At 37.5% G+C, this 23585-nt stretch overlaps 1 protein-coding gene and 1 long non-coding RNA gene across 4 annotated transcripts; one reads left to right on the top strand and one right to left on the bottom strand.

Moving 5' to 3' along the window:
- Window positions 1-5811: 5811 nt before the first annotated feature.
- Window positions 5812-14781, bottom strand: LOC106725570. The gene is made up of 3 exons (XR_001361455.1): window positions 14771-14781; window positions 8296-8299; window positions 5812-5843 (listed from the first exon to the last, which is right to left on the bottom strand). It is a non-coding gene; the product is annotated as an uncharacterized LOC106725570 (long non-coding RNA).
- On the top strand, window positions 8134-20676 carry TLR3 (toll-like receptor 3). 3 transcript variants are annotated; one of them, XM_005863095.2, is made up of 6 exons: window positions 8134-8277; window positions 8718-8824; window positions 13550-14002; window positions 16689-16880; window positions 17664-19516; window positions 20061-20676. In XM_005863095.2, the coding sequence occupies exons 3-6, from the start codon at window positions 13559-13561 to the stop codon at window positions 20287-20289; spliced, it is 2718 nt and encodes a 905-aa protein (XP_005863157.1). In that variant the 5' UTR covers window positions 8134-8277; window positions 8718-8824; window positions 13550-13558; the 3' UTR covers window positions 20290-20676. The 3 variants fall into 3 exon arrangements, with proteins under 3 accessions (XP_005863157.1, XP_005863156.1, XP_005863158.1); XM_005863094.2 differs by lacking the exons at window positions 8134-8277; window positions 8718-8824 and adding an exon at window positions 10944-11123; XM_005863096.2 differs by lacking the exons at window positions 8134-8277; window positions 8718-8824 and adding an exon at window positions 12485-12594.
- Window positions 20677-23585: the final 2909 nt, after the last annotated feature.

The following is a 23585-nucleotide window of genomic DNA, read 5'->3' as shown; positions in this document are numbered from 1 at the left end:
TGAGAGAATTTTAGGGATCTGGCTTGATATACCTTGGACCAGCCAAAAGCCGAAGGTTCAACAGGAGCAGCAATACAGCAGCCTGCAAAGACAGGAGGCTAACACTAGGCCAAGGGAAGTGAGGGAGGTGCTTTCTGGAAGGGCCTCTGGGAGACACCTGTGCAAGAGGCCAGAGAAAAGGGTCTCTCTCGCCCTCAAAGCTCTAGTGAGAGGCAACCTGGAGGAGCAGCTGTGGCTACTGCATAAACCAACAGGAGAGAAAAAAAGAAGTAAACACCTTTTTTAAAAATGAGGAAAATGTTTGAACAGACATTTCATAAAAAAAGAAAGACATACTCGGCAGCCTTAGTCATCAGGGAAATGCAAATGAAAACCACAATGAGAGACCTTTGCGCAACCAGCCAGAGTGGCTAAAATTCTACAGGCAGACAATCCAAGTCTGGTCACGGGTGGAGAGCAATTGGAGGTTGTACATTTCTGGTGGGAGTGTAGGATAGTTTGACTGCTTTAGCAAAAGGCCTGGCATTTCCTTATAAACGTAAAGCTAGACCTACCAGCAGTTCCAATCCTACGTACGTACTTAAGGAAAATGAAAAACCATGTCACAAAATAAACATACCTGTAAAAATTTCCTGACTGTTTTACTCACAACAGGCAAAACCTAGAAATAAGGCAGACAACCATCCACAGAAAAATGGATCAACTATAGAAGTCACCTCAACAGTTTGTTCTCTGTATCTATGAGTCTGTTTCTGTTTTGTCTGATCATTTCTCGTGTTCTTTAGATTCCATATATAAGAGAAATCATATGGCATGAAAGGAATACCACTCAATAAGAAAAAAACTATAGATGTACACAATAACATGAATGAATCTCAAAAGAAATCATGGTAAGTGAAAGAAACCACATAATGCATGATTCCACCTACTTGAAATTCTAGAAGTAGGGTAACCCTCCTCTCAGGTGAAAAGCAATCAGAAAGAAGTTGCCTCCAAGACAAAGCTACTTGGAATGAGTAAGAGGAAACTTTCTGGGGTCAAAGTATTCATGTTCTATGCCCTAATAGCGGTTTTCATTTATTCACATTGAGTGGTAAACTTAAGATGGGTATATCTCATGGTATGTAAATATCTAAAAGAAACTGTCAACAAATATTGAACTCCAGTTAATGAAATGCCTTCTGAAGACTTTAGGGGTGAAGTGTAGTGATATCTGAAACTTACTCTGAAATGCATCACAAATGAGATAGATTAATAGAGGGATAAATAGAGGGATAATTGTGTGATAAAGTATATACACTAAAATGTTAAATGTAGAAGCTATGTAGTGGGTTGTTGAGGTGTTCTCTGTGCAATTTTTCAACACTTCTGCATGTGTAACATGTTGGAAAATGGCCAGTAGAGCGCATCTCAATGAAGATTCTGAAGGAAAGTCGATTTGTTTGTCAATGGAAATATAGTTTAGAATGTCACTGGTAGCATGTGAAGGACTGAACTCAAGGCAAAAAGAGAGGTGTTGTGTTTAAAAAGGAATTATGAAGTTGAATATTAAATTTATCTGAGGAGCAGTTTATGTTTTTCAAGGTTTCAACTAAAAACCTTCCTTTAAAAAACATAAACACTTATATAAGTCTATTTCACATATGGCAAGTACTATGGTTATATTGTTAGAGCATGGCAAACTATATTCTTTGCCGTTTAACCTTCCGTTAGTATTATTTCTATAGTAACTGTATGTAATGGTTGCACTAGCTTGTGTGTTGTTAATTATTTCTAGTCATATTGGGTGTCTGAGACTCATTCCTAAGTAGATTTTTTAAGGAAGGGTTCATGTGCACAATATTCTCTAAATTCTTACTTGCTGATAATACTTTGTGCTTTTTTATATTTGATCATTTTGATGGGTTAAAAAGCTCCGCTCACATTTTTTCCCTTGAATATAATTGTAAAGATTTCATCAACCAGCAAGATGCTATTTTCCATCTATCACATTCTCAAAGTTGAAGTATTCTTGAGGCTATATGAAAGTAGGCACTCTCAGGAACTATTTGGTGGGGATAGAATGTGGTAATTGGTATAATGTTTTGGATGAAGATTGAATAATAACTATATTATAGCAATGTCAAAAGCATACCCTTATTTTTAAAACATACATTTTAAAGTCCCTTAATACCTTCAAAAAACGTCTTTTCAATGATATCTCCTTAACCAATCTCCCCTTTTGATGTGCTGATGGTGTTCCTGGAACATATGGGCATCTGGCTGTAACAGAATCTGTGTGCCACCAGATGGTATCTTACAGATTAAAGTCATTGTTTTCCTAGACTGTGTCTACGCCTACTCCTTGAGAAACACTACATTGTCCATCTGAGGTAATTCTTCTTGCACACCAGCAAGCTATTGTACACAATTCATTTTGAGTGTTCAAAACTCAGGGGCACTGCCTATCTAGTTTTCTTGCAAGAACTACTTGATTTATCTTCATAGTAAAAATAATAGCTATAATTTATTGAGAACATCAATTATTATGTGCCAAGCATTTATTGTAATTGCCCCAAAACCTTACAGAATTCAGTCAGTTGCTTACATTGTCTCCTATAGACAGAGGAGGAAATTCATGCTTAGAAAGATGAAATAATTTGCAAAGGTCATAAAGCTAGTGAGTGGCTGAGTCATAGTTTGAATTTAGATTTGAGGAGCTCCAAAGTTCACCCTGTTTCTAATATTGCATCTGCCTTGCTCAATAGTTTGGAATCATATTTTAGAACTTAGATGCAGTAAAATATCTTCTCTTAGAATTGGAACATTGCAATTTTATTGAAGTTAATATTATTGAAGAAACTAAACATGATATTCTTACAAAATGAATTCCAGAGTTAGCAAACAAATTTCCAAGTTCATGTAAGTAGTGAGGATATTTGAAGACTATACCCTAAAACATTTAATAATAGGGCCTTAATTCTGTCATGATCCTGTATGGTCACTATTCCAACTGAATCACCATTATTTAGTGTTTTTTCTTACTTTTTAAAAATTGTGGTAAATATACATAGCATAAAATTTACTACCCTAACCATTTTTAAGAATACAATTTAGTAGCATTCACATTGCTGTGCAACATCACCACTGTTTCATCATCCCAAACTGAAACGCTAACCTTTAACCTCCATGGACCTCTGCTTCTAAGACATTAGTAAACTCTATTCTACTTTCTGTCTCTATCAGTTTGACTATTCCAGTCATTAAGTGACATCATGCAATATTTGTCCTTTTGTGACTGGCTTATTTCACTAGGCATGTTTTCAAGGTTCATCCATGTTGCAGCATGTGTTGGAATTTCCTTCCTTTTTAAGGCTTAATATTCCATTGTATGGATATAGCACATTTTGTTTATCCATTCATCCATGGACACATGAGTTGCTTCTCTGTTTTGGTTATTGTAAATAATGTCGCATGAACATTGTGTGCAAGTATCTGTTCAAGTCTCTGCTGTCAATTCTTTTCAATTCCTCTATGTAACTAGAAGAGGAATTGCTGGATCGCATGATAATTCTATGTTTAATTTTTTGAGGAGCCATCCTACTGTTTTCCAGAGCAGCTGCACTATTTTACATTCCCATCAGCAATGCACGTGGATTCCATTATTCCCACATCCTTACTGACATATGTTATTTTTTTTATTTTTAAATTAATAATTCTAATAATGGCCTTCCTAATGGTGTGGTATTATTTTATTGTAAATTTGATTTACATTTCCCTAATGATTAATGACATTTATTATCTACTTATGTGCTTATTGCCCAGTTGTATATTTTTTTTGAAAAATGACTATTTAACTCCTTTGCCTATTATTTATTAGTTTTTTAAATTTGTTGTTGAGTTACAGTTTTTAATACATTTTGGATATTAATCCCTTATCAGATATTTTGCAAATATTTTCTCCCATTCTGTAGGTTTTCTTTTATTGTGTTCTTTGATACACAGTTTTAATTTTGATAACTTTCAATTTATTTATTTTTTCTTAGTTACCTGTGTTTTGGTATCATATGCAAGAAATCATTGCCAAATCCAATATTATGAAGCTTCCTCCTATATTTTCTCATAATAGATTCATATTTTAGCTCTTATGTTTAATCCTTTGATCCCCTTTGACTTAATTTTTGTATATAATGTAAGATAATTGGGGGGGGGGTGGTTATCCTACTTGCATTTCACTGAACTTTGTAGATTTGTAGATTCATATGTTTTATCAAATTTGGGAACATTTTGGCCAGTATTTAAATACGATTTCTGCCCCTTTCTCTCTTCTCCCACTGGAACTACCACAATGCACATAATAATTTGCGTTATAGGGCCCCACAAATCTCTTAGGCTGTTCATTTTCTTCTTTTATTTTTAAATTTTATTTTATTTTTTTTGCTCCTCAGACTTAATAATTTCAATTGTCTTGAATTTAAGTTCATTGATTCTGTCTTCTGCCTGCTCAAATTGGATGTTAAATTTACCTAGTGAATATTTTAATTCAGTTGTATTTTTCAACTTCCAAATTTCTGCTTGGTTCCTTCTTACAATTTCTATCTTTCTGCTGATATTTTCATTTATCATTTTCCTGGTTTCTTTTAGTCCTTTGTGCTTTTGCTTAATTCTTTGAGAATATTTAAGAAATCTCATTTAAAGTCTTTTTCTAATAAATCCAATGTCTATGCTTCCCCAAGGATAGAAACTGGAGATTTACATTGTTGCTCTGAATGGGCCATGTTTTCCTTTTCTTTTTTGTATGTCTTATAATTTTTTGCTAGAAAAACTGGGCAAACTGGTGCTGTGCTGAGTCAGTGCTTCACTAATTGGTTGGGTGTGTTCTGAGCTTAGTGATCAGCCTGAGGTGGAAGCTTAAGGCCCTTTCAAGTCTTTTCTAAGAATGCCTCTAGCCTGGGGTTGTATGTGGCTTTCTTAATTCCCTCATGTACCTGGCTGTGTTTGAATGTCTTAATATCCCAAAAGTCTCATGCCAGCTTCTCTTCAGGGCCTTAGAGATGTTCTATTGTATGTCCTCGCCCATAATCTCTTTTTGTCCCAGTTGTCTGTGTGTATATAGTCTTCTTGAAGATTTCACATGCAGGGGCTGCCACTTTCCCCCTCTGTTTCATTGAATTTGAGATCCAAATTCAATGAGACAGAGGCCAGGTTTTTGGAAGCTCCCAGGTAGGTTAGAATGTGGCCGTTAAGGTTTACTCTGCAATCTTCAGTTCAAAGGAGATAACTAGGAATAGGGCTGCTGTGTCTTCCAACTGAAGAGTGTGCTGAGCTGAAGAGAGGGTAGGGCAAACGTGAATATTAAAAAAAGCCGTGAAATGTCCTATTTTTCTCTTTTTTTAAGGCAAAATTTTCTTCATGGGGCATTCACTTGGTTACTATATATATCTCTGGCTGTTTTTCAGAGCTACGATAGGGCTGGTTCAGCCAGTTTCTTGTTTTTTGATAGAACAAGATCTCAAAGTTTTCTAGTCTGCCATTGTGATAATATCATTCCCGTGAGGAACTTTTGTGTAGTTAAAACAATCACTTAAAAAAGTCAAATGCAGGTAACAGATCAGGTAAAAAAAAAAATCTGCAATATATTTAGGTCAAAGTTAATTTTTATAATATCCCAAAAAGCTCTTGCAAATCAATTCTAAAAATATACAAACCAAGTAGAAATTTGGACAAACAACAGAAACAGGTAATTTAAAAAAAAAGAACATCTGCATTTCTTTTGATGATGTTAAAGTATACATTCAACTCTTATATAGGCCTATTTCTACATAAAGTAAAGACTAAGATTAGCATTTTATAGAAACTGTAAACTCTACTGGAGCTTTCTGAATTTTGTCAAGGTTCTGTATTTTCTCTCCAAATCTTTTTCATAGTGTGCCTTCCTCCTCCCAACTTTCCTCCTACTTTTACTTCTCACTTTTTAAGGACCGGTTCTCATATTCTTATTATAAATCAGCCCATGATACAGACAAAGCTTCCTCTTAGGTGATAAAAAGAAGTGTAATTAATTCAGTTACCCAACCCTTCCAACCTGGGCCTTCTTTTTAATTTCCCTGGCTGGTTCAGACTTTGCATTGTAAAATGGAGATCAATCTTCATGAGCATTAATTCTCACCAACGACCAGTTCAATATCACTAAGGTAAGTTGTTACAGGTATGCCCTGCTTTTTTCAAAGTTTGCATTAAGCCGCTTTGCTTTTACGAATGACCTATATTAGTACCTGTTTTCTCTAAGTGTATCTTGAGGATAAATCAGTCAGTCTATAAGTAAAACTACACTGTATGTACATTATTTCTACTTTATACAGGTTCAGGTTGCATATTTATTATATGGTTCCTACTTTTACTACATGTTAGTATTATTTTGGATTTTAGATGTTATTTGGGTTGATTTGGTAGGTTATGTTTTGAGTCTGGGAAGGCTCAAAAGTTCTTCCATATTAAATTGATGATCATGGCTGCTTCTCTTTATGCCATTTAGCTTATGAAAGGTTTCAAAGGAGCACTATTTTAAATGGTAGGAAAAACCTGTGGTTGCTTTTGACACTTTAAACTTCCTTGTGTTGAGTGTAATAATTTAACGGTATTGCCTGACATTTCTGATTAAATTCATTGGGTGCCCAGTGGACATCAATTTATTCAAATTTAATCAGGATGTTTAAAGTGTAGGATGATAGTGAAGTTGGGTCTAGAACTTTATTTTAGTAAATAAATATCAAATTCAAGGCATAGGGTTTGAAGAGCCTTTAGCCATATCAGGAGAACATCATTATTCACACTAACCCACTTCACAGGTTGACTTAGACACAAAAGTTATCACCACTTTGTAACTACTTTGTAAAATTACAAAAAATAAAAATAAGTAAAAGTTCAGGTTAAACCAGAAACTCTGTGTGTTAAATGTTGGTTTCTTTCTCAGAGGGGAAGTTCAAGTTCAGTCTCGGTCAGTAGACATGAGTGAGAGTAGTAGACAGGGCATCGCGCTATTTCCTCTTTCATTCATGTTCTTGCTGAGTTTATGGTTTGGTTGAGTTTAATTTAAACGCTCTGAAGCTTAAGGAGCAGAAATGGAATGGCACTGGCAAGAGGAACTGCAACTTCACGTTAGGGAAAGAGTTCAAAAAGAGAAAAGAAATGCCCTCTAGAATTTCAGCCACCGAGCCAGACAATGTCCTTTCTGAACGGTGGCTGAGAAGGGAGACCCATGAGCACAGGTCACTGTTTATCTAATGCTCTTCTGTAAATGTAACTATCTATCTACGTCCACAATATATTCATCACATTATAAACCCGGGAGAAGTTTTAATGATGAAAAAATATAGTCTGACCTTGGCTTTCTGCTAACACTGGATTGGTTGTTCTAATCGCCTTGTTCCTTTTAATAAAGGTTTATTTCAAAAAGCCCTATGAGTCCCTCTGCATTAAACCTGTGAACAATATCGACCCTTTTAAATAACCAATAGCTACATCTGGGGCCCAGGAGTGGGCAGTGTACACACTGACACATGTTTACTTCTTGCTCTTAATTCTGCAACCCTGTCGAGCTAGTGACCTGTTTCAACCGCCTCAGGCTGTTTTATTACTTTACTTGTTTGTATAAGGCATTGCGGCAACGTGTGGTGTGTCCTTAGGCAAATCTCTCACCACTAGGTTTCATTTTCCTCCTTTCTCAGACTAAGGAGTTGGATGAGGCGATCGCTATAGTCCCTGCCAATTGCCATGTTTTGCTATAATAGCTATGTAGTTGTAATATTATATCCCAACAATAAAAAAATGTGCTCATTTCTGGACAAGCACATTCCTTTAACCAGTTGGAGTCAGTAAAGCAAATGGAAGACTGGACAGTGAATCTGAACTTTCTCCGGGCACCTGGGTGCTCCCCGCAGGTTCTGCCTGGGAAAGGCGGCTCCCTCTCTGCTGGGAAAGGGTGAGTTTCTGCACTTACTTCTCTTACAGTGTCGCCAGGAAGAGAAAGTGAGATTAGAGAAATGGAAGTAATTAGCTTTGATTAGGAACAGAGTGGGGTTTTTTTTTCCTGTCCCTCTGACTGCACACTGTTCAGTTCTGATAGTTTTGCAGCCTCCGGTAAAATGTGCTCATTTCTGGACAAGCACATTCCTTTAACCAGTTGGAGTCAGTAAAGCAAATGGAAGACTGGACAGTGAATCTGAACTTTCTCCGGGCACCTGGGTGCTCCCCGCAGGTTCTGCCTGGGAAAGGCGGCTCCCTCTCTGCTGGGAAAGGGTGAGTTTCTGCACTTACTTCTCTTACAGTGTCGCCAGGAAGAGAAAGTGAGATTAGAGAAATGGAAGTAATTAGCTTTGATTAGGAACAGAGTGGGGTTTTTTTTTTCCTGTCCCTCTGACTGCACACTGTTCAGTTCTGACAGTTTTGCATCAGCCTCAGGTTAATAACAGAGGAATTCCCTCTCAGTTAGATGTTCATTAACTTTTTAGTACCGGCCCTGCCCACACTGAGGGGCGAAGTCCCACTGTCTTAACTTTCTCTGTTGCTAAATCTGTGCCCCTTTTAAGGAAACCCAGGGGACTGCCCCTGAAGAAGAAGACAGAAGACATTCTTAAGGAGCTATTTTCTGTGCCTCTTGCTGCGATTGTGTTTTGTTTCCTTTGCCTTCCTTGGAATGCACCAACTATAACTGGTCTTTTTATTTTTTTTAACTTCAGTTTCACTTTCGAGATTGCAGCAAATTTGCCGCCCGTCCTGATGAACACACGGCTGGATTGGGACTGACGACAACAGGGACGGTCAGCTGTCCTCAGAGTACACACAGGTAGAGATTTCACCTTCCTGTGGGGCTAGGATCGCTCGTTGGGTGAAGCTAGGTGCATGATGGTTTTTGGATTCTTTGCTCTGGTGCTTGAAATCTAGTCAGAATCACTCTAGGAGCATGAAAGAACAGGCAGATGATGTAGGTATGGGAAGAACTGTATCATGACTCAGTACAAATAATAGCAACAAGCCTAATGAACAGGATAAAACATTTTATGCAGCAAATGAAAAAAAAATGTTTCTTTCCTTTGTAATGTAGCTGGCAGGCACATTAGGGTAGCTACTGAAATCATTTGGCGATAGCCTTCACCAAAAATCACAACTTCGTCCCAAAAATCACAACTTCGTCTTAAAGATACAAAGTCCTGTGAGCTCAAAAGAGCTTGTCTCCCTCTCTCAGCCTTCAGGGGGAGATGAGCTGGCATTGTATGACAATGGGCTTGACAGGGGTGAGAAAATGGCTTTCTTTGACCTAATAAAGGAGGAAGCATGGAGCTGAGAAGTGGAAAGCCACTCGGATGTGTAAGAGGATCAGAGATTAGCTTGGGCAGATGTGGGTCAGGCCATAGGGAGATGGAGTCGGCCTTGGCTAGCAGTTTCAGGAAGCTGCTTCCCAACTTTGCAGTATGGCTTTGTGTTGGCATGTGTCTGCATACAGCGTATGTGTCTAAATTTAGGGGGGCAGAGAAATGTAAAGTTTACACACCAAACAGTACAAGCCAAACTGTAGCTGGTGGAAAATCAAAGCAGCCTGTGCAGTGTGGCGCTGGCTTGGACAGAGATGGAATCCTGTGCTCCCTGAACCCGCTCTCCAAACGGCTAGGCCCCATGTCCTCAGAGCCTGGGTACATAAAATTGTGTATAGCTTTAAAAATACTCAGTGCCAACATTGTAAAGGCCATTAGATGGGAATGTTAATTTATAGAAGCTGATTTCTTCTGTTTTTCTGAGAACTAGAGTAGAATAAAAATAAAACCATTAATTTTAAAAAGAATAATTTAAAATACTCAGACAAGTTCTGTTTTCCTAGAATAATCACCTAAAAGGATTTTACATTCAAACTTATCTGGAATTCTTCTTGTGACATGACTTTTAGATCTTATACAAAAAATCTATTAAAATATTATTATTGATTCATCCCCATACCTTGAGGATACATTTGATTTTTTAAAAACATGTGAAATGGTAAACTAGGTAAACAATCATACCAGAAAATACTATATTGGGTACAAATTCCACTAAAACAAGTTTGTAACCATACATAGAAAAAAAGAGTGGTTTTCTTGGACTGATTTTTAACTGCCAGTGGAAAGCTATTCATTCAACATATATTTATTCAATACCAGCTACGTTCTAATCATTTTTCTGGGTTACACAGCATAAAATAAAAACAACCATGTCCTCTCCTATTACCACTTACTTCTTCATAAGGAGGGATAATTAAATAAATTAAAAATAAAATTATTTCAGATAATTCCCATAAACCATTGCATGCAATAAGCGATCTAGTAAAAGAGTTACAAAATGGGAAAATTTACACTTCTGACTTCAAGACTTACTGTAAAGCTACAACGATTAAAAGAGTACGGTTTTAGTTATTAAACAATCTATAGCACAATATTAACTATAAAACAATAATAAAAAAGAAACAACCTGATTAATACATGAGCAAAATATTTGAACATAGGGAAGACATACAAATGGACAGTAAGCACAGAAAAGAAACTGTTAAGTGTCATTGCTCACCAGGAAAATGCCAATAGGTGGGATGTCAAACGGGTTCGGAAACCCCACTGGTAAGGGTCTGGGCGTCTCCCGAAGAGGAGAGATCACTTACTCTGAGGGTCACCAGCCCACCTGCTGCATTGGGAAGCCCCGGACATGTGCCCTGGAAGAGGGAAAGTAAAGGTCTCCACTAATGAAAAGAAACAAACAAAAAGAATTTTTTAAAGGCCTCGGATTTTGTGAATGTTGTATTACAAGTGATTAAATTTATTAATTTCGCTCTTTAGACCAAGTAGTAGGGTAAGATGTCCCATGGATGCCTCCTAACCTGAGACTTTCTTTTCATTCTTTAAAATGAAATGGAAAAACAGCGCTTTGAAAGGAATGAGGCCTCCTTAAGTGGTTGTTCAGGGAGGATGCTGGCTGCTTCCCAGCCTGCGAAGACAGTGCCACGTTGGTCCTGAATGAAGCTCTCCACCTAACCCAGGGTGGAGTTAAAGGGGCTGCATGCATTTCCGTGAATATCAAGTATTTTACATGCGTGGCTCCCACTACTGTTTCCTTCCGATTTAATGGTGAGCTGTGGTTGTCGGGTGATATTTTTTGTTTTGCATAGATTTTCCTTTATAAAGCAAAAAATTTACAAAATAGGAAATAGTTATAATTACCACTTTATACAACATGGATTATTATACTGATTAATAATAGTAGTAAATCCTGCTTTGTTCCAGATACCGAAAGACTTATTTCTTTTAACCTTTGTAACAACCTATGGAGGAGTGACTCTAATTATCTCTACTTACAAGATGAGAAAACTAAGGCCTGAGAAATGAATTAACTTGCTCCAGGCTATATAGTAGAGGATCCAGGATCAGAACACAGAGGGTGTATTTCCAGAGTTTGTTCTCTTAATGACAGTGTTTCTTCAAGTCTTACTGATTCTGCAGTGAATGGTCATTTATATAATCATAAAATTGTAAATGATATCTATTGACTTTAGATTTTATGAATTGATCTAGACCAAGTATATCTGACTTATCATAGTCTTAGGATAAATGCTAACGTTGTATATCTATTATAGCTGGCAGTTTTAGGAAATGCAAGGAAGGAAGGAGTGTGTAGAAAATACAGGGGTGCATATTTCCTGTATCACATGGTGAAGAGTCGAGAGATTTTTTTGTGTAAAGTTGGTTGATCAATAAGTAGAATTCTAAGTATAGTCTTTAAAATTAAAATTGTAACAAGAGACTAAATTAAATTAAAAATAACTAAAGAAAAATTGTGACAACAATGATGAAACAGAATAATTAAGTTCCTTATCTTTAGAGTGGGAAGAAAATACTTAGTCAGTAAATGAAGAAATAGTAGCATATGCATATTATTTAGGTTTGTGAAGGTGACCACGAGAATTAAAAATAGACACTGTCAAGAGGTTACTTTAGGTCATTGCCATGGGAGTGGAAGTGAAGGGTGAAGAGGGAGTTTGTATTATCCGTTTTGTATTTTCTGTGCTGTTTGAATTATACATACATGGCTAATATTCTAAGTGTCTGACCATCCGACTGGTCACTATGATGCGCACTGACCACCAGAGGGCAGACACTCAACACAGGAGCTGCCATGACGTGCACAGAGAAATGGCACCGCGGATTTGGCGCCTACAAAGCAACCCTCGCTTCCCCCAAGTGGAACTTGGCCCCGCCACCACCCTGGAGTGACAGCCCACCAAACCGCAGCCGATGCTGCTGAGACCCCATAGTGCAAAATGCGGCCCACAGCCCAGCCCAGCCTGGAAACGGTGGCTGTGGGCGCCGGGTAATGATGTCACGTTTTTGTTGACATTCTGAAGCCAAAATTGTCAACAGAATATGTCTAAAGATCAACTACTGCCACAACATACCTCTGAAGCCAAAAGAAGCCAGGGTTGTCGACAGAATGTATCTGAAGACCGACTACTGGCACAGCGTACCTCTGAGGCTGAAAGAAAGCAATATTGTCAACAGAATATGTCCGAAGAACAACCATCGACAAGTACTACCAATACTGGTAGGAACTGCCTTCATAGCAAAATGAGATAAATGAGGATGCAATTGTTGAACACAGTGTGGTGGAATGACTCTTACATGTCAATTTTGCCTATCCCTGAATTTATCCGATGAAAAACCAACTGATGGAAAATTTACTCAATGTTGTAGCAAAGGCAAAGTTTATCCAAATGATATAAATTTTCCAGAATACCCGGCATATTTAAAGAAATTAATGATTAACGAATTGCTTTGTCCCAGTCTGACACTGGCCTCCCATTTAAATTATTTGAAGACAGTTTCCTGTGATTGGGGAAATAGTCATTTGTGATGACTATTAATAAATCACAAGGACAAACTCTAGACAGAATAGGAATATTCCTACCTAAACCCATTTTCAGACATGGTCAGTATATGTTGCTTTCTCTCGAGTTTGAAGAGCGTGTGATGTTAAAGTTGTAAATACTTCATCACAAGGGAAATTAGTCAAGCACTCTGAAAGTGTTTTTACTCTTAATGTGGTATACAGGGAGATATTAGAATAAGTTTAATCAATTTATCAGTCATTGTTTGTATCAATGTTGTTTTTATATCATGTTTTTGTTGTTTTCATATCATGTCTTTGTTGTTATATCATGTTGTTATTGTTTATTTATTAATCATTTATATATTATTTTCATGTACATCTTACTAATTTTCTTTCACCTCTGACACTTCTATTATAGAGAAAAGGCAAATAGTGATATTAAAATATTTCTTCTAATTAATTTCCTTTCAGTGTGCACGAATCTGTGCACTGGGCCACTAGTTTCCATTTAATGTACTACTTGTATAATACATACTTGTATATCATGAAAGTTATAGTAAAAAAATCATGCATAGATACATTTGGTTATATATTTTACAAAGAATATACCAATGCATGGGAAAACATGTGTTATTAATGTAATTTATTGCTTTTTAATGTTTTTTTATAGGGCGGAATCATGAACTGGAGTCTGCTGTGTCATATCTCCTGCTTTTTGGGACTGTTGCCCTTTTGGATACAGTGTACGTCTTCTGCCAACAGATGTGCTGTTTGGCATGAAGTAGCTGACTGCAGTCATCTGAAGTTGACTCAGATACCCGATGACCTCCCAGCAAACATAACAGTGCTAAATCTAACCCATAATCAACTCAGAAAATTACCACCTGCCAATTTTACAAGATACAGTCAACTTACTATCTTGGATGCAGGATTTAACTCCATTTCAAAACTGGAGTCAGAATTGTGCCAAAAACTTCCCTTGTTGGAAATTTTGAACCTCCAACACAATGAGCTATCTCAACTTTCTGACAAAACCTTTATCTTCTGCCGAAATTTGACTGAACTCCATCTTAGGTACAACTTAATCCATAAAATTCAAAATAATCCCTTTAAAGACCTGAAGGTAAGATGAAAATGTTTATTTCCATATAATAAATGAAAAGTATGTTATCTAATGTTAAGATTTCAAGTCATGTAGTCATTCTTATACTTAATATCTAGGTATCTGGGTGAAGAAGGAGAAATTTAATCTACCCAAATTGGGGGGCTGAGGGGAACCACACACAAATATTGCCATTATCATGGGAAATGTTTTCAAAAGAGAAAATATCATTTTAAATCAGTTTCTTTCTTTTTAAAATTTTTTTTATTGATTTCAGAGAGGAAGGAAGAGGAGAGAGAAATAGAAACATCAATGATGAAAGAGAATCATTGATTGGTTGCCTCCTGCACGCCCCCTACTGGGGATCGAGCTCGTAACCCGGGTATGTGATCTTGACTGGAATCAAACCCAGGACCCTTCAGTCTGCAGGCTGACACTCTATCCACTGAGCCAAACCGGCCAGGGCTTAAATCAGTTTCAATCTTAATTTTAAAGATCTCTGCATCTCTTGCTTCTTCCCATTAGAAATAGAACTTTCTTAGATACAAGAGGCAGAGATCAGAGATGAATCAGAACATCCCATGAGGAGCACAGCAAATAACCTTTCAAGGCTGCTGATTTTGTACCTGAAATAATGAGGAAAATGTCGAGGGCAAATTCTGACTTAAATAAGGTTAACACAGTGATACATGATAAGTTGTTCAAATTAAAGTTATCTATTCTTGATTTTAGAAATCTCACAATATTGCCTTCCAATGACTACTTACAGTTTTCCTTTTAGTACTTCACTTGAATTTTAAGTCTGTGAAAAATGTACAAGGTAGAGCTAAAGTAGGTTGATAGTTGCTCATATGAAAAATAATACAATTAATAAATAATACAAAAATAAACTGTTTCATGTACTCACAACTGTAAACCTACTTTTGCCCCACCCTGTATTTAATATCTCTAAATTTGAGACAGTTATTAAGTGCTTTTCCTAAGCCAAAGCCATTTTCAAAACTATTTGTTTTCTTCTTTTTATGGACTTATAAACACCTGGTCATTTCTTGACCTCAGATGCCAAGAACACATATATATTTAAATATGCTTAGAAACTTTTATAAAATGATTTGCTTGGAAGCTATTTGAAATTTCTTGTGGGGCCTTCTTAGATTTTGAATTGGAAAAAATATCTTTGGATACAAAGACCTCAATATCTGGTTGGAGTAATCATTGGGGGAAATTTTAACATTATTTTTTTAAAATAAATAAAAGTGTTATTCTCTGTAATAGACATAAGATTTTGCCCTAACATATATATATCAATGTTTCCTTATCTTTTACTTGAGTTTGTAGCATACATGTTCAAAAACAGCATTGGGTGAAAAAACACCCCACAACACTGACAAAACAAACAAAAATGAACATTCTCTACTAGTCATGATGCAAAGTTTGCATAGCTATCGATCTTGCTCAATATAAAAATCTTCTTAGGATTTCATGGTTGACAAAGCTCTACTCATAGTTCTCTTTTAAAATATATTTTATTGATTTCAGAAAGAAAGGGAGAGGGAGAGAGAAATAGAAACATCAATGATGAGAGAGAATCATCAATTGGCTGCCTCTTGCATGCCGCACAATGGGCACCAAGCCCAGGAATGTGCCCTGACTGAGAATCGAACCATGACCTTCTGGTTCATAGGTTGATGCTCAACCACTGAACAACACCAGCAGGGCCTCATAGTTTTTAAGAAAACATTTCTCTTTTCCTGTTATTTAGTTTCAAGGCTGATGTATGACACTATATGTTTGAAAAGCTACATGAATATTCCTTAGATCAGAAATACATGTTTATTATAAATAAACTAGAGGCTCGGTGCACGGATTTGTGCACCGGTGGGGTCCCTCGGCCTAGCCTGCTGAGTTTTGGCTGAAACTGGCTATCTGATATTCCCCAAGGGATCCTGGATTGCGAGAGGATGCAGGCCAGGCCGAGGGACCCCACTGGTGCATGAATCCTCTAGTATGCATATAAGATCTTTGGTTAATCTCTTCCCACCTTCTTCTCTCCCCCCTTTCCTCTGAGATTCATCAGTTTGTTCCATGTTTCCATGCCTGTGTTTTCCACTCCTGCATTGAGTGTCTGCCCCCTGGTGGTCAGTGCGTGTCATAGCTACCGGTCGGTTGAACAGTCAGCCGGTTGCTTAGGCTTTTACATATAGAGATATGTAAATACATGCTCATTATGACTATTCTTTATGTCATGAATGAGTAAGCTTAAGCCTTTCTTATTTCAGTAAGAGAAATAAAGTGATTCTTGATGTAAGAAACTAAATCCTTACAACAATAATATTTTTAATCTCAACAAAGATTTTTATTACTCCGATTGTCAGTTTTCTATAGAATAATAGAGAAATGACATTTTGCTGTTGAGTTCTTCCTAAGGTTCACATACATTTAGAGTAGGGGTGGGAAACATCGGCCTGCAGACTATATAAGGCCCGTAAAATCATTTGGTCTGGCCCTACCAAGGCATTAAAAATGAGTTAATTAAGTGTTTGATCAAATATGCTGGCTAATGTTTAAGTTGATGGTTTTGTATAGCATATGAATGATATTATAAATATCCAAATGGCACTTGGCAGAAAAAATTTTCCCCACCCCTGATTTAGAAGAACTATTTTTGATGGCAAGATTCTAACATCTACTTATTTTTTCCTCTCAGAATTTAATCAAATTAGATTTATCTCACAATGGCTTATCATCTACTAAATTAGGAACTCAACTCCAACTGGAAAATCTCCAAGAGCTTTTATTATCAAATAATAAAATTCATGTACTAAAACGTGAAGAACTTGATTTCCTTGGCAATTCTTCTTTAAAAAAATTAGAGTTGTCTTCAAATCAAATTAAAGAGGTAAGAAGTGAGATAAATTATTTCGTGTTCTGTCTTTAAGTGTGGGCAGTCCGTAATTGTGTCACATGGATAGGAATCCAAAAATCTCTATAGACTTGCGAAATCCTTCACACTGACTTCTTGGTCATTGATGTCACCCTCACAAGAAAGGGAGTTGGGTAGCAATTAGGAGCTAGGCCTCTGCTGTCAAACAGAAGTGGCTTAAAATCCTCCTTCCATTATAGACCAGTACTTTGACTTTGGGGAACTTCACCTCTCTGGGTCCTCACATGTAAAGTGGAAATACCATCTATCTTACAAAATCTCTGAAAGAATTAACATAGCATGATGCTTAAGAGCACGGGCTTTAGAGCTAATTTAGTTGCCTTCCTCTCTGGGCTTTCTCTCTTATTAATTGTGCAATCAGGCAAATTATTCAAGTTCTCTCTACTCCAGTTCTCCAGTTATAAAGTTAGTGTAATAAACATTACTTCATTGAACTGTGTGCTAGACAATGTAGCACATATCAGGCATGTAAGGACCCCAGCAGGAGTGACATCTAAGCTGAGCCATGGATGCTGAGTAGAAGTTACCCTGTGGCCAGGGGAGGGGCAGAGAGGAGTGTTGGAGCAAGGTGCAGAGTAAGGAGCTGTGCATTAGAGGGATGGAGAGAAAACCCAGAGAAGGTGATGAAAAGGGAAGGGGGCTGGAGTAACGCATTGTGTTTAACGGATTGTGTTGCAAGGGTCATACAAACTCTACTGTGTCTTGGTTATTCACCTCTTTTTTTCCCTCCACCCTTAGTTTTCTCCAGGGTGTTTCCATGCAATTGGAAAATTATTTGGTCTCTCTCTGAACAATGTCCAACTGGGCCCCAGTCTCACTGAGAACCTTTGTCAGGAATTGTCAAACACAAGCATTCAGACTCTCTCCCTGAGCGGCACCCAGCTGTACAGAACAAGCAACACGACTTTCGCTGGACTAAAGCAGACGAACCTCACCATGCTTGATCTTTCCTATAATGGCTTAAATGCGATCGGCAATGATTCCTTTGCGTGGCTTCCACATCTAGAATATCTCTTCCTGGAGTATAATAACATAGTACATTTGTCTTCTCGCTCCTTCTATGGGCTTTTCAACGTGAGATACCTGAATTTGAGACGCTCTTTTACTAAACAAAGCAATTCCCTTGCTTTGTTTCCCAAGATTGATGATTTTGCCTTTCAGTGGCTAACATGTTTGGAGCATCTTAACATGGACGATAACAACTTTCCAGGCATAAAAAGCAATATGTTCACGGGACTCACACAGCTGCGATATTTAAGTCTATCCAACTCCTTCACCAGTTTGCAAACTTTAACAAATAAAACATTTGTATCACTTGCTCATTCTCCTTTACTAATGCTCAACCTAACAAAAAATAAGATCTCAAAAATAGAGAGGGGTGCTTTTTCTTGGTTGGGCCACCTAAAGGTACTTGACCTCGGCATTAATGACATTGGGCAGGAACTCACAGGCCAGGAATGGAGAGGTCTAGAAAACATTGTTGAAATCTACCTTTCCTACAACAAATACCTGCAACTGACTAGCAGCTCTTTTGCCCTGGTTCCAAGCCTTCAGCAACTGATGCTCCGAAGGGTGGCCCTTAAAAACCTGGATAGCTCCCCTTCACCTTTTCGCCCTCTTGCCAATATGACCATCCTCGATCTAAGCAACAACAACATAGCCAACATCAATGATGAACTGTTGGAGGGTCTGGACAGACTGGAAATTCTTGATTTGCAGCATAACAACTTAGCCCGGCTCTGGAAACAAGCAAATCCTGGTGGTCCTGTTAATTTTCTAAAGGGTCTTTCTCACCTCCACATCCTTAATTTAGAGTCTAACGGCTTTGATGAGATCCCAGCAGAAGTCTTCAAGGACTTGCTTCAGTTAAAGAGCATCAATTTAGGGTTGAATAATTTAAACATACTTCCACCATCCATCTTTGACAATCAGGCATCTCTAAAGTCGTTGAACCTTCAGAAGAATCTCATCACATCAGTTGAGAAGGATGTTTTTGGGCCAGCTTTCAGGAACCTGAGTAATTTAGATATGCGCTTTAATCCGTTTGATTGCACGTGTGAAAGTATTGCCTGGTTTGTTACCTGGCTCAATGCTACCCATACCAATATCTCTGAACTATCAAGCCATTACCTCTGCAATACCCCGCCTCAATATCATGGTTTTCCAGTGATGCTTTTTGATATATCACCCTGCAAAGACAGTGCCCCCTTCAAACTCCTTTTCATGATAAATACCAGTATATTATTGAGTTTTATTTTTATTGTACTGTTCATCCATTTTGAAGGCTGGAGGATATCCTTCTACTGGAATGTTTTAGTGCATCGAGCTCTTGGTTTCAAAGAAATGGATAGACAGCCAGAGCAGTTTGACTATGCGGCGTATATAATTCATGCCTATGAAGATAGGGACTGGGTCTGGGAGAACTTCTCCCCAATGGAAGAACAAGATCAAACTCTCAGATTTTGTCTGGAAGAAAGGGACTTCCAGGCAGGTGTCCTTGAACTTGAAGCAATTGTTAATAGCATCAAAAGGAGCAGAAAAACCATTTTTGTTGTAACACAACATCTATTAAAAGATCCATTATGCAAAAGGTAGGTGAACACTGTGACATTTGAAGTATATAGCTGTTTTTACATTGAGCTTTTCAACATTACCAACATTTTACTCACAACTCAAAGAATCTACACTAATAAAAGAGAAAAATGCAAATTGACCATACCTTCATGATGCCCACCAGCCAATCAGGAGTGAGTATGCAAATTAACCCAACAAAGATGGTGGGTTAATTTGCATATACAGGCACCGAGCGGCCAGGGGCGGGGTGGGGCGGGACGCTTGCATCGTGCTGCTCCGGGCCTCTGGGAGGTGTGGGAAGGCAGAAAGGCAGCTCTGGCCAGAGCAAAGGTGGTGCTGGCAGCCAGGTGAAGGAAGGCCCATTCTTGCATGAATCTTCATGCATCGGGCCTCTAGTTTAAAAAATAAAATTAAGAAAAAATATAACCTGATTTTTAGTGAGATATCAAAGTAAATTCTAAGGGGAATTTTAGATTTTAGAGCTTTTGACTATTAAAAACTGTATATTTATATATAACTTAATTCAATTTCTTGTGGTTTTGTTTGTTTGTTTTTACTTAGATTCAAGGTGCACCAAGCAGTTCAAAAAGCTATTGAACAAAACCTAGATTCCATTATCTTGATCTTTCTTGAGGAGATTCCAGATTATAAACTGAACCATGCACTCTGCTTGCGAAGAGGAATGTTTAAATCTCACTGCATCTTGAACTGGCCAGTTCAGAAAGAACGGAAAAATGCCTTTCATCACACGTTGCAAGTAGCACTTGGGTCCAGAAATTCAGTACATTAGATTTATTTAAAAATTAAACAAAGGAATAACTTTCCTAATTTAAAAAAAGTTTCATGGTAAATTTAAGTTTTACTTGGAAACAGTGTAAATCTGTTTGTTTATATTTTATAGGTGAGAGTATTAGATCACAGTTATCTCTCTTCTATGGAAATATATCTCCTTATTTCAGACTTTTTATAACCAATTGACTTAATTTGACCCAAAAGAAACATATAGGAATATTCCCTATTAATGAATATACATAATTGGTTACTGAGGCCAATGAAAACTTAAGAAAGTTTAAAAATATTCCTCATTTAAGTAAGGTAAGAGTTATGTGAGGGTTTGTAATAGTTATATTTGGGTTTTTTATGTACTCAGAATAAAAAATAATTGTTTTAATGGGCACAATGGTATTTCAATTATAAACAATAAAATATATACCCATATTTTTTAAAAGTTTAATTACAGTATTTTGCCAATTGAAAAGCTTGTATTTTAGTAGTGCCTATCCCAGTGTTGATTTTGTTAAATTTTAAATACCATTTTAATATGCAGACTCTAGGGCAGAAAACATTTGTTAATAATTTTGATTACTTAATGAAACAAATGATTTAATACTTACATTTTCTTAATATTTGAAATCCTGCCATAGAATATGTTAGAAGAAATAATTATCTTACTTAGAATAATTGCAGAAAGGCTTACTTCTTGAAGGTTAATTAGTAGATTGGCTTTGTGGAAACAAGATATTGTCCTCCCTTGCTCATAGACTCTGGAGGTAGCCCTGGTCAAATCACTTGGTCCCACTGATTCATGATTCATGATCTTGAAAATATGATGATAAACAAAATCATAAATATTCTCATGTATTTAGTGATGATGATCATGGTTTAATACCTTCATATAGATTATATTATTGTACCACAAAATAATATGCTAGGTATAAATTAGTCCTTATGACTATTTTGTTTTACATAAAAATTCTAATTATTGGAAATAGACATGAATAGCTTTTTTTTTCTTTCTTTATTGATTAAGGTATTACATATGTGTCCGTATCCCCCCCCTCCAGCTCATGCCCTTACCCCCCATCCGCCCTTGTCTGTGTCGATTGTTTATGCTTATATTCATGCATACAAGTCCTTTGGTTGATCTCTCCCTCTTACCCCCACCCTCCCCTACCTTCCCTCTGAGGTTTAACCATCGGATCGATGCTTCTCTATCTCTGGATCTGTTTTTCTTCATCAGTTTATGTTGTTCATTATATTCTACAAATGAGTGAGATCATGTGATATTTGTCTTTCTCTGACTGGTTTATTTCACTTAGCATAATGCTCTCCAGGTCCATCCATGCTGTTGCAAATGGTAGGAGTTCCTTCCTTTTTTACAGCAGCATAGTATTCCATTGTGTAGATGTACCACATTTTTTAAATACACTCATCTGCTGATAGGCACTTAGGCTGATTCCAAATCTTAGCTATTGTAAATTGTGCTGCTATGAACATAGGGGTGCATGTATCCTTTCTGATCAGTGTTCCCAGTTTCTTGGGATATAGTCCTAGAAGTGGGATCACTGGGTCAAATGGGAGTTCCATTTTTAGTTTTTTGAGGAAACTCATACTGTAATGAATAGCTTTTTAAAACCTTTCTAGTTCTGGTATTTAAATGTAAAAGAGAGTTAAAGTACATGTTTATTGAACTTAGGGAGCATTAAAATGTCCCATTTTGGAACTGTGATTTAACTAGTTTAGTGTTTTCAGGATGAAATTCACATAATCCTGAAAAAAAGTCATATCCACTGAACCATGATTCTGAGAGTCTGCTGTCTTCCAACAACGTGAACATGTGGAGGACTTCTTTCTACTTCCTCATTACACAGGTCACGCACATGTGAGACATTTGTTTTATAACGTTTTTGTTAACATTTGTTTTGGCATCATATAAGTAAAACTAATCAAAGCTATGAGCCTTGACTTGTGTTTGACCTAAACAGGAAGCAACTTCCCAAGGCTGTCTTTTCTAATTGTCCTCAGGAGAAGTCCTTCTCCCTTGCGTTCACACAAGGCGTGTAGAAAAGGATGCTGGTCTGACCTATTAATTTCCACCAGTGAATTGACTTGTTTGGATGCGCTCAGATGCCATTATGTTATCTGTTTACTCCAACTCCTTCTTCCTGATTTTCACTTTCAAACCCAAACACAGCTGAATCAACAACCTTGCATTTAAAATAAATCTAGGTGTTTATTTAGGTTTTAACTACTAATGACATCTTTTAGATTGTAATAAGTAGTAGATAGGATCGATTTATTAGTGAGGAAGGGGGATTTGGTGCCATTTATTTGACGATGTCTAATTATTGAAATGTCTATCTTAGATTATTGTCGAAGGGACTCAATTGTAAGTGATGGTGACCATTAGAAAATGTGAAGAGGCTCCAAATCAGGAGCTTAAAAAGACATTTCTTGCAATCTAAAGAGACAGAAAGTAGAGGAGTTGTTGTCTGGGCCTAGGGTTGAGAATGGGGAATAACTGCAGGTGGGCACAAGAAATCTTTCGGGGGGCAATAAAAATGTTCTAAAATTGGATTGTGGTCATGATTGCACAACTATGTAAGTTTACTAAAAGTTGTTGACTCATATACTTAAAACAGGTAAAATTTATGGCATGTCAATTGTATATTAACTAGAGGCCCGGTGCACGGATTCATGCACCAGTGGGGTCCCTCAACCTGGCCTGTGGGGATTGGGCCGAAACCAGCTCTCTGACATCCCCCGAGGGATCCCAGATTGCGAGAGGGTGCAGGCAAGGCCAAGGGATCCCACCGATGCACGATCTGGGCCAGGGAGGGACCTCGGGAGGGCTCTGGACATGGCTGGCCCATCTTGCCCAGTCCCGATTGGCTGGACCCCAGCAGCAAGCTAACCTAACAGTTGGAGCATCTGCCCCCTGGTAGTCAGTGCACATCATAGCAACTGGTGGAACAGTCGAACAGACGGTCAGACACTTAGCATATTAGGCTTTTATTATATAGGATAATGATATTAATAGTACTTATGGAGCAGCTACATGTGCCTAACCCTATGCTAAACAATAATGAGATACACTGTAGAAACCAGGGCAACAGGAATTAGGGTAGGAAGGTATTACCAAAGGTGGACCCAGACAAGGACAACTTCATGGAAGAGGATCAGACTTTTCAAAGTTGGGTAGGATTTGGTGAGTGAGGATGACAATGGCAGAATGAACAGTGAGGTGAAAGGTAGGGAGGGAAATGTGAACTTGGTGTTGGGAGATACTAGGGATGCTGGAGCCAT

This window comes from Myotis brandtii, unplaced genomic scaffold, assembly GCF_000412655.1.
Source record: "Myotis brandtii unplaced genomic scaffold, ASM41265v1 scaffold1719, whole genome shotgun sequence".
Classification (NCBI taxonomy): Eukaryota; Metazoa; Chordata; class Mammalia; order Chiroptera; family Vespertilionidae; genus Myotis; species Myotis brandtii.
The sequence above is the reverse complement of the archived record's forward strand: the minus strand, read 5'-3'. Positions and strand labels throughout refer to the sequence as shown.

Bases quoted from the DNA above. Each gene is read 5' to 3' on its own strand.
- TLR3 (XM_005863094.2), top strand. The intron at 16,881-17,663 runs GTAAGAAGTGAG...CTCCACCCTTAG, and splicing joins CTTCAAATCAAATTAAAGAG to TTTTCTCCAGGGTGTTTCCA. The intron at 19,517-20,060 runs GTAGGTGAACAC...GTTTTTACTTAG, and splicing joins AAAGATCCATTATGCAAAAG to ATTCAAGGTGCACCAAGCAG.